The sequence below is a fragment of the Anolis carolinensis genome, chromosome 1, assembly GCF_035594765.1.
Source record: "Anolis carolinensis isolate JA03-04 chromosome 1, rAnoCar3.1.pri, whole genome shotgun sequence".
In the NCBI taxonomy this organism is placed as follows: Eukaryota; Metazoa; Chordata; class Lepidosauria; order Squamata; family Dactyloidae; genus Anolis; species Anolis carolinensis.
This window is the reverse complement of record NC_085841.1, coordinates 209,107,004-209,121,225: the sequence shown is the minus strand read 5'-3', so window position 1 is coordinate 209,121,225 and position 14,222 is coordinate 209,107,004. Positions and strand designations below refer to the sequence as shown.

Sequence of the window (14,222 nt, the reverse complement as noted above, 5' to 3'; positions counted from 1 at the left end):
TACGGCCATCAACTCCGCTGAACTGGCCACGCTCTCCGAATGCCTGATCACCATCTCCCAAAGCAGTTACTATACTCACAACTCAAGAACGGTGGACAGGAAAAGAGATTTAAAGATGGGCTTAAAGCCAACCTTAAAAACTGTGGCATAGACACTGAGAACTGGGAAGCCCTGGCCCTTGAGCGCACCAACTGGAGGTCAGTTGTGACCAGCAGTGCTGCAGAGTCCGAAGAGGCACTAATGGAAGGCTTAAGGGAGAAACGGGCCAAGAAGAAGGCTCATCAAGCCAACCCTGACTGGGACCACCTTCCACTTGGAAACCGATATCCTCACTGCGAGACAACATGCGGATCAAGAATGGGTCTCCTCAGCCACCTACGGACGCACTCCCAAGATGCCAGAATGGGAGGACCATCATCCTCGGCCTACGAGGGATCGCCTAAGTAAGTATTTTGGTCAGATGTATTTGTATGAATTTTATATGTTGTACACAGCTTTGAATTCCACCCACAGGAGAAAAGCGGGATAGAAATGAAATAACAACAACAACAACAACAACAACAATTTAAGGATCAAAATCCCATCCCTTATTTTACCTAGTAGCCTTACTGTAGAGACAGTCATGATGAATGCTTGCACTTTGGAGTTTACCATGCTGCTGCTCAATCACATAGTCATTTCCGTGTCTTCGTGACCTCATGGAGCAGTCCACGCCAGAGCTCCCTGTCGGCCGTCACCGTGCCCAGTTCCTTCAAGTTCATGCCAGTCACTTCAAGGATACCGGCCCTCCACCTTGCCCTTGGTCGGCCTCTCTTCCTTTTTCCTTCCACTTTCCCCAGCATCGTGATATTTTCCAAGCTTTCCTGTCTTCTCATGTGGCCAAAATACTTCATCTTTGCCTCTAATATCCTTCCCTCCAGTGAGCAGTTGGGTATTATTTCCTGGAGGATGGACTGGTTGGTTCTTCTTGCAGTCCAAGGCACTCTCAGGATTTTCCTCCAGCACCAAAGTTCAAAAGCATCTATCTTCCTTCGTTCAGCTCTCGCTTGGGTAATACCATTGCTTTCACCATGTGGACCTTTGTTGCTAGTGTGATGTCTCTGCTCTTCACTATTTTATCAAGGTTGGCCATTGCTCTCCTCCCAAGAAGTAGATGTCTTCTGATTTCCTGAATGCAGCCTGTATCTGCAGTGATCTTTGCACCTAGAAATATAAATTCTGTCACTGCCTCCATGTTTTGTCCTTCTATTTGCCGGTTATCAATAGGTGTAGTTGCCATGATCTTGGTTTTCTTGATGTTTAACTGCAACCCAGCTTTTGCACTTTCTTCTTTCACCCTGGTGATAAAGCTCCTCAGCTCTTCCTCACTTTCGGCCATCAGAGTGATATCATTACCATAATATCACATAAAATTTTCAATTTAGGACTTTCAAAAAATTTTGTTGTTTTGGCCATTGGTTGCTTAGAAGACAATCTGAAAGTTAGTGACTTGACAAAGAAAGCATTATTGGTGAAAAGTGCCTGAAGCAAAAGGCAAGATATTGTCTGCCCACCTACCCATGCACCACATAGTCAAGCAGATGACTGGTCCAGCAGTGGAATTTTTCCTTCCCATCAGAGATAGCATGGCATCCTCCACTAATCTGAAAAAGCAAAATGTTTTTGGCCGCAGGACAGGTAATCAAGCCTCTAAAAGAGGGGAACCACTCAAGAGTGAATGATGGACAGGTAGGAGATGAGGACTGCTGGCATCTGTTACCTTAGGTGGTTGCCTGACTGCATAAATTAAGGCTTGTCCTGGAAGTGGTTTGACAATGTATTGGCTTTGGAAGAGAATGGGGCATTGCTGGATGGGGTATAACTGAAGAAAGGAACAGCACAGAAGAAAGGGAGAATGCAGGTCCATCACAGAGCATTGTAATATTGGATCTTGTACTGCCTGTTTCCTTCACAGAGCATTGTAATACTGGATCTTGTACTTCCCGTTTCCTTTTCAACCTGGATGCAGCTCCAGGGTACTTTCACCTTACTTTCACAATGATTCCACATTAACTGCCATGGCAACATCCTATGGAATCTGGGACTGGCAATATAGAAAGAGGCACAGTACACATTCCAGGATGAACTGAAATGAGAAAATATTCACTGGACAAATGATGCAATATGTTTGGGCAAGTCTAGTGCTTAAGTGTGTTCCAATCAGCTAGTATATACAATGCAATTATACAAGTATACTGCCCTCTGGTACTGTTCCATTATCTGGGCAGAGGCTCAAATGGGGCCTAGGAGAAAAGGATGGTCCATTATATGGGGGGAGGGGGGTTGATGGAGTCACCCATTTCCTCTAGTTTTCCTCATTCATGAAATGTAATGTGTGTGTGTGTGTGTGTGTGTGTGTGTGTGTGTGTGTGGTGAGAGAATAACCAGTGAAAATGGGGGGAATGGTTTTCCTCCTTCAACTCTTCCCCCCTGTAAAATGGACTATCCTTCTCTGTCAAGATCCCCTTTTGACCTCCGCCTGGATAATGGAACAGTAAGTTACATTTCTGAAGTATCTTTAGAAATTTTGGATCAGGAGTAACATTCATTAGACTTGTGTTTATCTGTGGCTGATCTGTGTAAATCAGAAAGCCCCTTGTTCACTGGAGATCACACGATTTCCAAGACTCTTCAGAGGAAAGAGAGTTTCCACAGGTCTCCAATACTGATCACCTTTGTATTCAGAAGCTGGATGCAAATGTTTTCATGCTTTGTAAATTTTCAGAACTAATTAATAGAATTCAATGAACCAGACCTGGGGCCTACCTACTTAAATTTCCATATTCATATGGTCTCTGTTATCATAATTTTCAAACCATTTTAATGTATGTATCTGTATATCACTCCTATGTGCAAGGTTGCTTTGCAAAATGATTTTGTACATGAAATTGTACCTACATAATATTATTTAAAATATTGTCTTGCTGAGCTATCAGAATATATTTAATACCACAATTCCATGATTTGAATCTAGTTAATAATAATATTCCAGAACAAATCTTATAGTATCTTTTGTACAGTTTCATAAAAGAGCATGTTTCATTTATTGGATAATGAGTTGGTAGTTAAATGTTAGCCTCACACTTGCTGTAATAATAGACGAGTGCATAATATGTGATGATTAGTTATCATTTCTGGGATAGCAGGATACTACACAAATCCAAGGAAATTCTATCAGTATTCCTGCACATACACACACAGGTTAACTGAATTTAGTACTATTATGTACTAAATGTCAGGTCTGAGCAGATCTCAGTCCTGAGGGATCTATTGTTTTTTGCTAAAGGGAGCAAATGCAAATAGTGGCTTAGAGGGCAACCATCCGCTTATTGTAATAAGCCATGTATTTACATGATTTACAACTTCGGATCTTAGTCTTCATCCAGTTTTCTTGATGAAGACATGGATAAATAACAAAGTTGTAAGGTTTTAATTAGTATTTGAACAAATACAGTACCTTATAATCCATTTGTTCTGAGCAGTTGAAGACATAGACCATCATCCCTAGAGACCGGCCTAAATCCTTGGTGGTTTCTGTTTTCCCTGTTCCTGCAGGTCCTGATAAAGCACCACTCATAGGTGAAGAGACTGTGTCAAGGTAATGTAGCATCTGCAGGAAAAGAAATGTTATTTTGTAGACTTCTGGAAAAGCTATAAAAGAAATACGTTATGATAATACCACCATTTTTTGCGGAGCAGTGACTGTACAGGTTGCAATCTACAGGTGCAATGTATTGACTATTATAACGTAGCAGTTGTACCAAACAGTATTTCATTTTCCAAAGTTTCAGAATAATATGTGCTAGAACAGTGGTTCTCAACCTGTGAGTCCCCAGGTGTTTTGGTCTACAATTCCCAGAAATTCCAGTCAGTTTACCAGGTGTTAGGATTTCTGGGAGTTGAAGGCCAAAATATCTGGGGACTCACAGGTTAAGAATCACTGTGCTAGAAGAAAACAAAAACTATGCAAGAATTTCAAATCTCAAATAGATTTTATCTATCAAATGTACTATCTGGTGTAATGATTTGTCTGCATTAGTCTATGTATCTTTAACAAGTCAAAGGCACAAAATTATTGTATTGTCTTCAATTTGAAGAATTCAAGAGATCAAGAGAATGACTGATAGTCAAACCATTGATATCGAGCTGAATTTCCAGTGATATAAAATAGAGTATTAGGTCTGGGTCTAAAAATTAACAAAAGGACAATGAACCACACAAGAGAAAGCCACAAAAAGAGACTGGGAATTGGACACATGTTCCTCTTCCACACCATTCGGGGGGAGGGGGCTCCTTTGTTGGTTAATCCCAATCAGCAGAATAGTTATTCTCAAAAATCCTTCTGTAATTTAATCTCTGACATCAGCCAATACTAGGGCAGCTCACTGAATGGAAAACTGGTTTAGGTAGCACAAGAGCCTACTATAGACAACATATCTCTGAGTTAGGATTGCACTGCCCTCCTATACAGGATGGGAAAAGTGACCACCTGGAAACACTGGAAGCTACTGTAACAACATGTTTCAGATAAGATGTCAAACAGCATATACTCACTTATCCAACATTCGCTTATCCAACATTCCGGATTATCCAACGCATTTTGTAGTCAATGTTTTCAATACATCGTGATATTTTGGTGCTAAATTCATAAATACAGTAATTACTACGTAGCATTACTGTGTATTGAACTACTTTTTCTGTCAAATTTGTTGTATAACATGATGTTTTGGTGCTTAATTTGTAAAATCATAACCTAATTTGGTGTTTAATAGGCTTCTCCGTAATCTCTCCTTATTATCCAACATATTCGCTTATCCAACGTTCTGCCGACCCGTTTATGTTGGATGAGTGAGACTTTACTGTACTATAACCTACACATGTTTATTGCTTTAAATATCTCTGTTTACTTATTGGATATATATCTTACGTTTCTTCCCCTTCTGCAAATTGGGAGGTGCAGCTCACACAATCAAAGTGGTCTTAGGGGTACAGAGTATGTTTTACAGCGGAAATGTCTGCAGTGCTTGTGAGAAGCTTGCACAGAACAGAATTTAAAATCAGCTTTCTCATAGTTATATTATAACAATGATATTAAAATACATTCCACTCACACACCAAGTGGAATACAGAAGTTGATATGATAAGAGTAAAATGCTTCAAATATGACAATGTCTTTTGGTTAAACGTATTAAAACCCCATGATTTAGCAATAACAGCAGTTTCCTAAAAGATCTACTAGGAAACACACAGTAGGGTAATTCATTCGTGCTTGTAAATGAATTCATAGACATTTCCCAACACATTGTTATCTTCTATTTTCTGATATTCATTGTGTTTCTAGAAGGGACCCAATGACCTTCCCAATGTTTGTGGACCACAATGTCCATCAGAGTTAGTTAGTATGGACAACAATGATGATTGTTAGTATCTGGCGTCCAACAATATACAGAGGACCATATGTTTCCCAATCCTAGAAGAACTTTTGAGTGTCCAGTGTTCTGACTCCAACATACACAATTCACAAAATGATTATAATGATGTCAACATTAATCACAAATAGTCTAAGCTGTATAGCAGGTGTTGGATATACTTTTGGAATTGTATCAACAGGTAACACTTCTTTCCACTTTATGGAAATGATTATAAAGGAAACTTTAATTAATGGGTGTAAAAACTCTGCCAAGTTGAGTCCAAAAACAAGAAACCTCACACTACCAGTTAGAATTGTGGTTGTTCATTTTAAAAAAACACCCTAAAACTGGAAAAAAAAGTAAGAAATGGATTAACTTTATATCTAGCTATGCTTGTCTGACCACTGGAAGTCCAAAGAATTGGTTTGAGTTCATCAATATAAACTTGGGTAGCAGTATACAAAATAATCTCATCTGCCCATCAATATCTATATGGGTTTATAATTCTTTCTTGTAGAAACCTTCTCACATGGGGAAATTAGTAGCCCAGGTAAGATTTAGCAGCACTAATTCTATTCCTTGTATAATTCTTGAGTGCTAACTACTGAGTAATGATAAGCCCTTCACCTATTTTCTCTTTCCAAAGTAAGAGTGCCATATATGAAGTTTTGAGGACATTCTTTCCAAGGCCACATCTCAGGCCTCTCATCTTAACCATTTATTCAGGCTCAATTGAGACAGCTTTCTAGGTTTCCTGCCACTGGCATTGTTCGCCAGCTTGAAGAAATCTCTTCTGCTATTTACCACCCTGTGCTCTTTCATCTCTCATGCTAGAGGGCCTCACTAGGTCTTCCAGCTTTCTCTAAATCTTCTTCTTCCTCATTAGTCTTCTTCTCCACCCTTGATCTTCATCTCCTTCACCCTCGTGATTGTCTTTTGTGTGCTCTCTAATATCTTTGACTTCCAGAAAACCTTTTCCTTTAGCGCTACGGTACTTTTGCTTTCTTCCATGACCATCTCCACATGATCCCATAACCCTGCAGTACTTATTATTATTACTGTATACCTGCTCTCCTTGTACTTTACTAGTAGGCCTGCCTCCATTGGCTTCTGAAGGAGTGGGCTATTTCCTTTGTCCTTTCCTGATCACGATGCTCTCTACCCTTTTTTCCTTAAACTCCACAAGGTGTCCTTCTTCGTTTGTTCTTGTATGCCCTCCTCCAGCGCATTGATCCTACCGCTTTACTAAGATATAATTGATCATGTCATACTCTACCCATCTGATGAAATCTAAGTGGCCAGCCTTTCCTATCTTTTTTTAACCAGCTGTTTCTGTCATGTACAAGAATGTTATTGTTCTTTTCAAAACTTCTAAAGTTATGCACACAAAAAGGCATGGGGAAGGATACGTGGGGGATTCAGTTACTACTAAGTGGACTGCTTCATCATTAAAAGAAAAATTGTCCCTAGCTCCTTCCTCTTCAAGGTCACAGGAAATGCCCCAAAATGTTAAAAAGAAGGGGGAGAAAAAGTTTTTCTTAATCCACAACTTTGAAAGAAATGTGGAATAGGATTTCTTTTATACATTTTAACTCTAGGGGGAAAGTTCTCTTTTGGCAATTACAAAAAATGTAACTTTTCTGCCTGTACTCAGTGTGGCATGGGACTGGCTATGGAAAAGGTGCAAAGTTAAGGTTGGCGGTTACTCACTGACTTGGTTTGTCTCTTGGTATTTTTGAAAAGAAAAATTCTGTGAAGCTTGAGTCAGCTATAAAGAGACAAATGCCTAGGTAGACTGGAGAATGATATTCTCAAGTAAGCCAGAAAATGTTGTTCCTAATACAGTATTGCCGGTGTAGATTGGGCATCCCTTATCAGGAATTTTGAAGTCCAAAATACTCTAAACTTGTCCACATGGCTGGGTGAGCTAGTGAAAACTTTGCTTTTTGATGGTTCACTGTACACATACTTTGTTAATTAACACAATTATTACAAACAATTTACCTGCAGCTATGTGTATTAGTTGTACATGAAACATAAATGAATTTCATGTTTAGAGTTGGCTCTCATGTGGACAATTTTGGATTTTGGAGTATTTGGATTTCAGAATTCCTATATGCATATGCATGTGCAAATCCAGATAATCCAGCAACCCCCACCATCCAAAATCCAAAACACTTCCGATCCCAACTATTTTGGATAAGGGATACTCAACTTGTATGGCTTTAAATCCTCATCTCCAACAAATTTCTTTGTGTCAGAGATGTTTATCAAACCGGTGTAGCCTAAAGAATTAGTACATGAAACTCAAACATTTGCTTATTATTTCAGTCAACAATGTGCAATCTGAAAGTGGTATCTTGAATCTCACAACCAGTCTTTAATACCAATAAGCCCAGGATGGCATCTTCAATCTACTTTAAACCAGCTCTATGAAATTGTGATTAGGCTATGGAGAGATCTAATTCAGCTATAGTGATTCAACATAAAATGTTGCTTGTTAAAATGTCATCAATCTAAGGAAACACACTTTACAAAATGAATTTTGATTAAAACTCTAAAATCCATACTATATGCTCTTGTACTTGATAGTTTGACATGCTAAAATGTATGGCTGACAACAAGTGGACAGAGTCCCATCATATGACACAAAGCTACTTCCAGCAGGGCTCTGGCAGGCTCTGTCCCGCCAGAGTAAAAATTGAAGAAACAGGACAGCACGGGAGGATGCTGGGGACAGTGGGGAAATGTCATGGGATGACAACCCATGACCAATCATGGTAAAGGTATGAAGCTGGGTACTGAGCCACAGTTTCACATGCTGTCCCACGCTGTCCCCAGGCACCGGGCCTCCATGTGATGAGGTCCTTAATAATCATTGGCTACATTGGCTAAGGCTAATGGAAGTTGTATTCCAGCAACATTTGGAGAGATAAGCTTTGGCCACCCATGCTGCAATTCAAAATGTATGAATCTGCATATTTGATCACATGATCCCCAAACTTAGTACATCACTAGTGAGGGACAAAAAATAAAAACTGTATTTTTATCAGATACATCAAGTACCAAAACAATAGAATTTTATGAGCTCTAAAATGTAAATTTTGATCATACTTGATATTTCTGTTAGCACTGACATCCAAAGTGTAAGATTAAGACTGATCTCCAAATTTCAGCTATTGTGAATAAAATAAATTTATATTTTTTTGTTCGTGGTCTATTTTATATAGAATATAGTAAAAAAAAATATGGATTGTGAGGCTACCAGTCAAACTTATTTTAAACCAGAAGTAGGATCACCTGAATCAATCCAGTCCATGCCAGGTAAAAGTGCTAGTGGTTTATAAAATGGCACACCTAAACTGAACATAATAATGTTGAGGCGTTTTTATCAAAAGCATCCAGTCATTGAAAGTATGAAATCCAGTCTGACAAAAGTATAAACTTCAGGAACTCATTGGATACAGCCATGACAGTTAGTGGAATCATAGAGTTATAAGAGTGGTTCCCAAACTTATTTCCAGTGCCCTCTGGAAATTAATTTTTTTTAATTTTTTAATAGCAATTAAACAGAAAGATATATGTATTAATGTTTCTACCTTTTTCGTAAAATATAGTGAAGAAAGGTGTAACTTAGAAACATTGAAGTTTGAAATTATGAAACTATTTTTTGAACTTAGAATAGAAAGGTAATACAAAAAAAGTTAAAACATTCGAAATAATCTTAATGAGAAGGATGAACCTGGTATGCTGCTACCAATTTAGTAATCCTCGGTTCTATTTTTGTCAGCAGTAATCTTAAATCACCTCAATTGACTATTTGCAATCAGTTTCTTTTTTTGTTTTGTTAATAAATTGGTTACTGCACTGAATCCATGTTCCACTAAATATGATGAAGGAAATGCAATTAAGAACTTTTGAATTACAGCCCATATTTCAGGATAAGCCACGGGGATCTCTTTTTGCAGCCAGAATTGTTCGTAGCCACTTTTGAATTTACATTTCAGTTTATCATTTGTAGTTACTTCCATCAGTTCTTCTTGTAACTGTGGAGATTCTTCTGTGTTTGCACTTGAAAAAGGATCCAAAATCCAATCAGGTATGTTCATTTTCAAAATATCATCAAATCGTTGATTAAAATCTGAATGGAGAGCATTCAAGTGCTCACAATAAGAAAGTACAGTAGAGTCTCACTTATCCAACATAAACGGGCCGGCAGAACGTTGGATAAGCGAATATGTTGGATAATAAGGAGGGATTAAAGAAAAGCCTATTGAACATCAAATTAGGTTATGATTTTACAAATTAAGCACCAAGCATCGTGTTATACAACAAATTTGACAGAAAAAGTAGTTTAATATGCAGTAATGCTAAGTAGTAATTACTGTATTTACGAATTTAGCACCAAAATATCACAATGTATTGAAAATATTGACTACAAAAATGTGTTGGATAATCCAGAACGTTGGATAAGCAAGTGTTGGATAAGTGAGACTCTACTGTATGTCTTCATCTTTTTTTTCTGCTCCTGATAAATTTGGGAACTGGCTGAATTCCCCTCGTCTAAAATTTCATTCATACAGAAGAAGTTTTGTCACAAATGCAGAAATAACAGATTTTGTTTTTATTAAATTCAGTTCATCACCTTGAAGCTGAAGATTGCTTTCATTAAATTTTTGAAACAAGTTGGTTAAGTAAAGCGATGTCACTTTTGGATAGAATTAAATTGGATTGTAAAGCATCATTTTTACCTTTCAAGAACTCCAGCACCGAGTTAAACAGCTTATAAAGCCTATCTAAACAGGCACCCTTTGACAACCAACGAACTTCTGTATGAAGCAGCACACGATTAAATTCTTTATCGTTTTCAATACAAAGCTGTTTAAATAATCTGTCATTCAATGATTTGCTTCTGATTGTGTTGATAGCTTTAATTACATATTGTAATGAATTATGTAGGCGTGCACTTAAATTTTTGGCAACTAGATGTTGACGATGGATGATACAGTGTACTGTGAATGCATTCGGCACCTCCTTTTTTAAATATGCAAGAAAACCCTGTAGCGCCCTACAATCACTGGAGCACCATCTGTGGCTACTGATAAGATATTACTCAGTAGTATTTCTTTTTCTTTAAAAAACTCATCCAATGCATGAAATATTGATTCTCCTTTAGTATCAGTTTGCAAATATTTAGCAAATAATAATTATTGGCAAATTTGTTCTTCCTTTGTATGCTAAAAGTATGCTTCATTTCCTAACAAAGTTGACTCATCAAGTTGAATAGAAAACCGAGATGTTTTTAAATAGCCACACAATGAATCTTCAACATCTTGAGCCATTTCATCAATTCTTCTTTGCACTGTATTATTGTTCAATGAATTTTTTTTGATAATATCAGATGCTGGCTTGTACATATTACTTCACTTATAGCTAGTATAATTAGTTATTCACCAATAGTAGGAGGTTTTCCCGATTTGGCAATCATTAATGAAATCTTGTAAGAAGCAAGCAAGCCATCGCCATCTTATGTGGTTGCGGTTGAAAAGAGTTTCACCAATGTCGGTTGATTGATAATTTTTTCTATTTGTATTCAAAAATAAGATAAATCCTTATCTTTTTTATCACCATGAATTTTAGCCAAATGTTCTTGTAGTCTGGAAGGCTTCATAGCTTCGTTTGATAAAACTTTCTGGCAAATTAGGCACATTGGTAATGTATTGTTTACAGGCAACTCAATAAAGCCAATTTCAAATATTTGATATTATATTGTCTACATTTTTTCTTTGGGTGAGCCATTATTATTGGTAGAAAAAATAAAAATTTTATGGAGGTATTTTTAATTAATTTTTTTGTAATTTTTTGAAATATTTTTGTAAAAAAAAACTAAAATAAATACTAATGAAATAAATAAAAATGATATTATTAATGGTAAAGCACATATAATTATTACAAAATAAATAACTAATACTCACCAATTATAGTCGCACTATTTGTTAGTTAACTTTAACTTGTCACAATATCACAACAATCTAACTTAGAGTATTATTATGCCATAATTTTCCCATAATAATTATGGGAAATATCCTGATTCATAGCATGCTCCAAAATCTGCTGGTAGTACTGCCTGTAGCCAGTACTGCCACTGCCGTTCCAGGCTTTGGCCTTGTGATCGACCAATCGCATGAGTGGTAGTTGCCCACAGCAATGCTCGTAGTTCTTACATGTTTTGGAACAGCAATTCAGTGGCACCATGTGAACAGTAGCAGTGAGCGATTGCACATATCTTAATGCAAGTGAGGGAGTATGCGGGAACCAAGTCAATGTCCAGTACGTTTTTCAAAGAAAAATTAAGTGTTATGAGCGGAATACATAAATCAATTTTTCTAAATCTTCTCTTCTTTCTTTTATGCTTTCACTGCCCCCTTACAGTTATTCATCACCCCCAAGTGCACCTGTGGCCATCACCACCCCCTTGGATCACTGCAGCGTCCACCAGGGGGCGGTAGCGCCCACTTTGGGAATCACTGAGTTATAACTTTGCACAGTATTGTGAAAGGGCCTTATGGATTACTCCAGCTATATATTGATTGTCCTGTTGAGGGCCAAGGAAAAAAATTCCAGTTGCATTAGGATAGGAAAAAGGAAACAATGTATTAAGAAAGGAAACTATGTAGTTTCTTCATATTTCCTGGGGTATCTCTTTTTGCTACTTTTGCTGCATCTAATCATCACAATTTTGGCCAGGTATGGTGGGGAAGGAAACAGGGCTTAGAGAAGTTCATTTTATAGACTCTGTTTTCTCAAATACAGTAGAGTCTCACTTATCCAACATAAACGGGCCGGCAGAATGTTGGATAAGCGAATGTGTTGGATAATAAGGAGGGATTAAGGAAAAGCCTATTAAACATCTAATTAGGTTATGATTTTACAAATTAACACCAAAACATCATGTTATACAACAAATTTGACAGAAAAAGTAGTTGAATATGCAGTAATGCTATGTAGTAATTATTGTATTTACGAATTGAGCACCAAAATATCACAATGTATGGAAAACATTGACTACAAAAATGCGTTGGATAATCCAGAACGTTGGATAAGCGAGTGTTGGATAAGTGAGGCTCTAATGTACCTTTGAAGATCAGCAGAAATAGCTGCGAGAGTCTATTATTCAACTGGTAAATTATAGAAGATAGCACAGCTTTGAAATTATTTCCTGTTATTTTTCTTTTTTCAGGCATTGTCAAAACTTTCTGTTCAGCTCTCTCTGACCTGCTGGCTCAGCTAGGGCTAATTTGTATGCTCCGGTCTCATTAGTCCCAGCCTCCCTGCAGGTCTCTGCAAAAAGACACGGGAAGAGGCTGTTGCTGCTAGCTTGGTCAACAGGCATCCTCTGCAGCTCCTTGGCTGCCCTGTACACTCTGTGTCTGTCTGTCCCCCCCCCCCCCCCCCACAACACACACACACACACACACACACATGTAAGTTCATCCCTGTGGCAAATCAATCTTACTCACTTTGGACTTCATTGTCAGGTTGTCATCCAAAATGGCAATTAATAGGAATTCTATATTTTAATGGTATTTGGCAGCTTGACTATTTACTATTGACATTAAAATACACACAGAGAAATAGGCAATCTTAATCCACCCTTCAGAGCACATGGTTCCAGACAAGGTTTCCAAGGTCTTGAAATACAGAGGGGCCATCAACCCACTCATAATTGTATGGCAGCTGTGCTTCCTGCAATCCAGAAAAGTTGTTTCTGCGTAGAGTAGACACATCTCAGTCACTCTGCAATGCATCTGAAGAAGTGTGTTTATATCCACCCATGCAAACATTTAAAAAAAAAACCTAGCTAGCCTTAGAGGTGCTGCCATGTTTCCTTCCCCCGCTCTTCTTCCGCCTTTTACATCAGCTTCTGTCTGCCATCTGTGTAGTTAGTGGGCAGGCAGCTGCGGGAGACAGAGACAGCTGCTCTTGACAATGCAGAAAATATCAATACTTCCTTAAAGGCTTTGAAGATGTGGATAAACAATTTCAGTGAAAAGAATATTTAAAATTGCTGCAAATTTTCCCTTCCAACTGCTATTGTGCATTGCACCACAACAAAACCATTATGTTCAGTGGAAAGAGATTTTTCTTTAGCAACTGTTCAGAGCACTACGCAGTTGTTGGGTCTAAAAAAACCCTGAATGCTAGTTAACAAACTGCTTTCATCACATGCAAAAAATAATTAACGGGATAGTCAAATGGTACTTACTTTTAAAGATTTGTGTACCTTTAATGTTTGTGTAGAAGAGAAATTTCAGTAGGTGCTGCTTGTCATCCAACCAGGTAACTCTCAACACTTGCTGGAATTCCCTCTTCTATACAGCCATTAAAGGAACAGGACAATTTTCACTCAGGCCATTCTGCCCTTCAGCCATTTCAAATATGGCCCTTACCTGTCAGTTAGTGGTGTGATTACAAGTCTGGGACTGTTCCCAAGATATTCATAAGCGTACTGAAACTGGGCATCACAAATGTTGACAAAACATTCACTTAGCTCTTCATCCCATCGGTGAAGCAGTTGTGATAGCCATGTAAATGCTTGTCCATTAGAAACCTCAAGAAAAAGGAAAGGGGAAGCAACAATTTAATAGATATTCCAGAAAATTCAATAACTAAGGCTGCAGACGAGAAATATTTTTTCTCTTCTTTCTCATCATAATCAAATTAGATTCAACATCTCTTTTGAAGTTGAGACTAAACCATAGAAAAGATTCA

At 37.9% G+C, this 14,222-nt stretch overlaps 1 protein-coding gene across 1 annotated transcript in view; it reads right to left on the bottom strand.

The window, feature by feature from the left end:
* LOC100566766 (dynein axonemal heavy chain 11) overlaps nt 1–14,222 on the bottom strand; it is a 371,602-nt gene that overhangs the window by 347,398 nt on the left and 9,982 nt on the right. Inside the window, 3 exon segments of the mRNA XM_062961877.1 lie at nt 3,497–3,618; nt 3,621–3,649; nt 13,901–14,061. Coding sequence (XP_062817947.1) covers nt 3,497–3,618; nt 3,621–3,649; nt 13,901–14,061 — 312 coding nt within the window.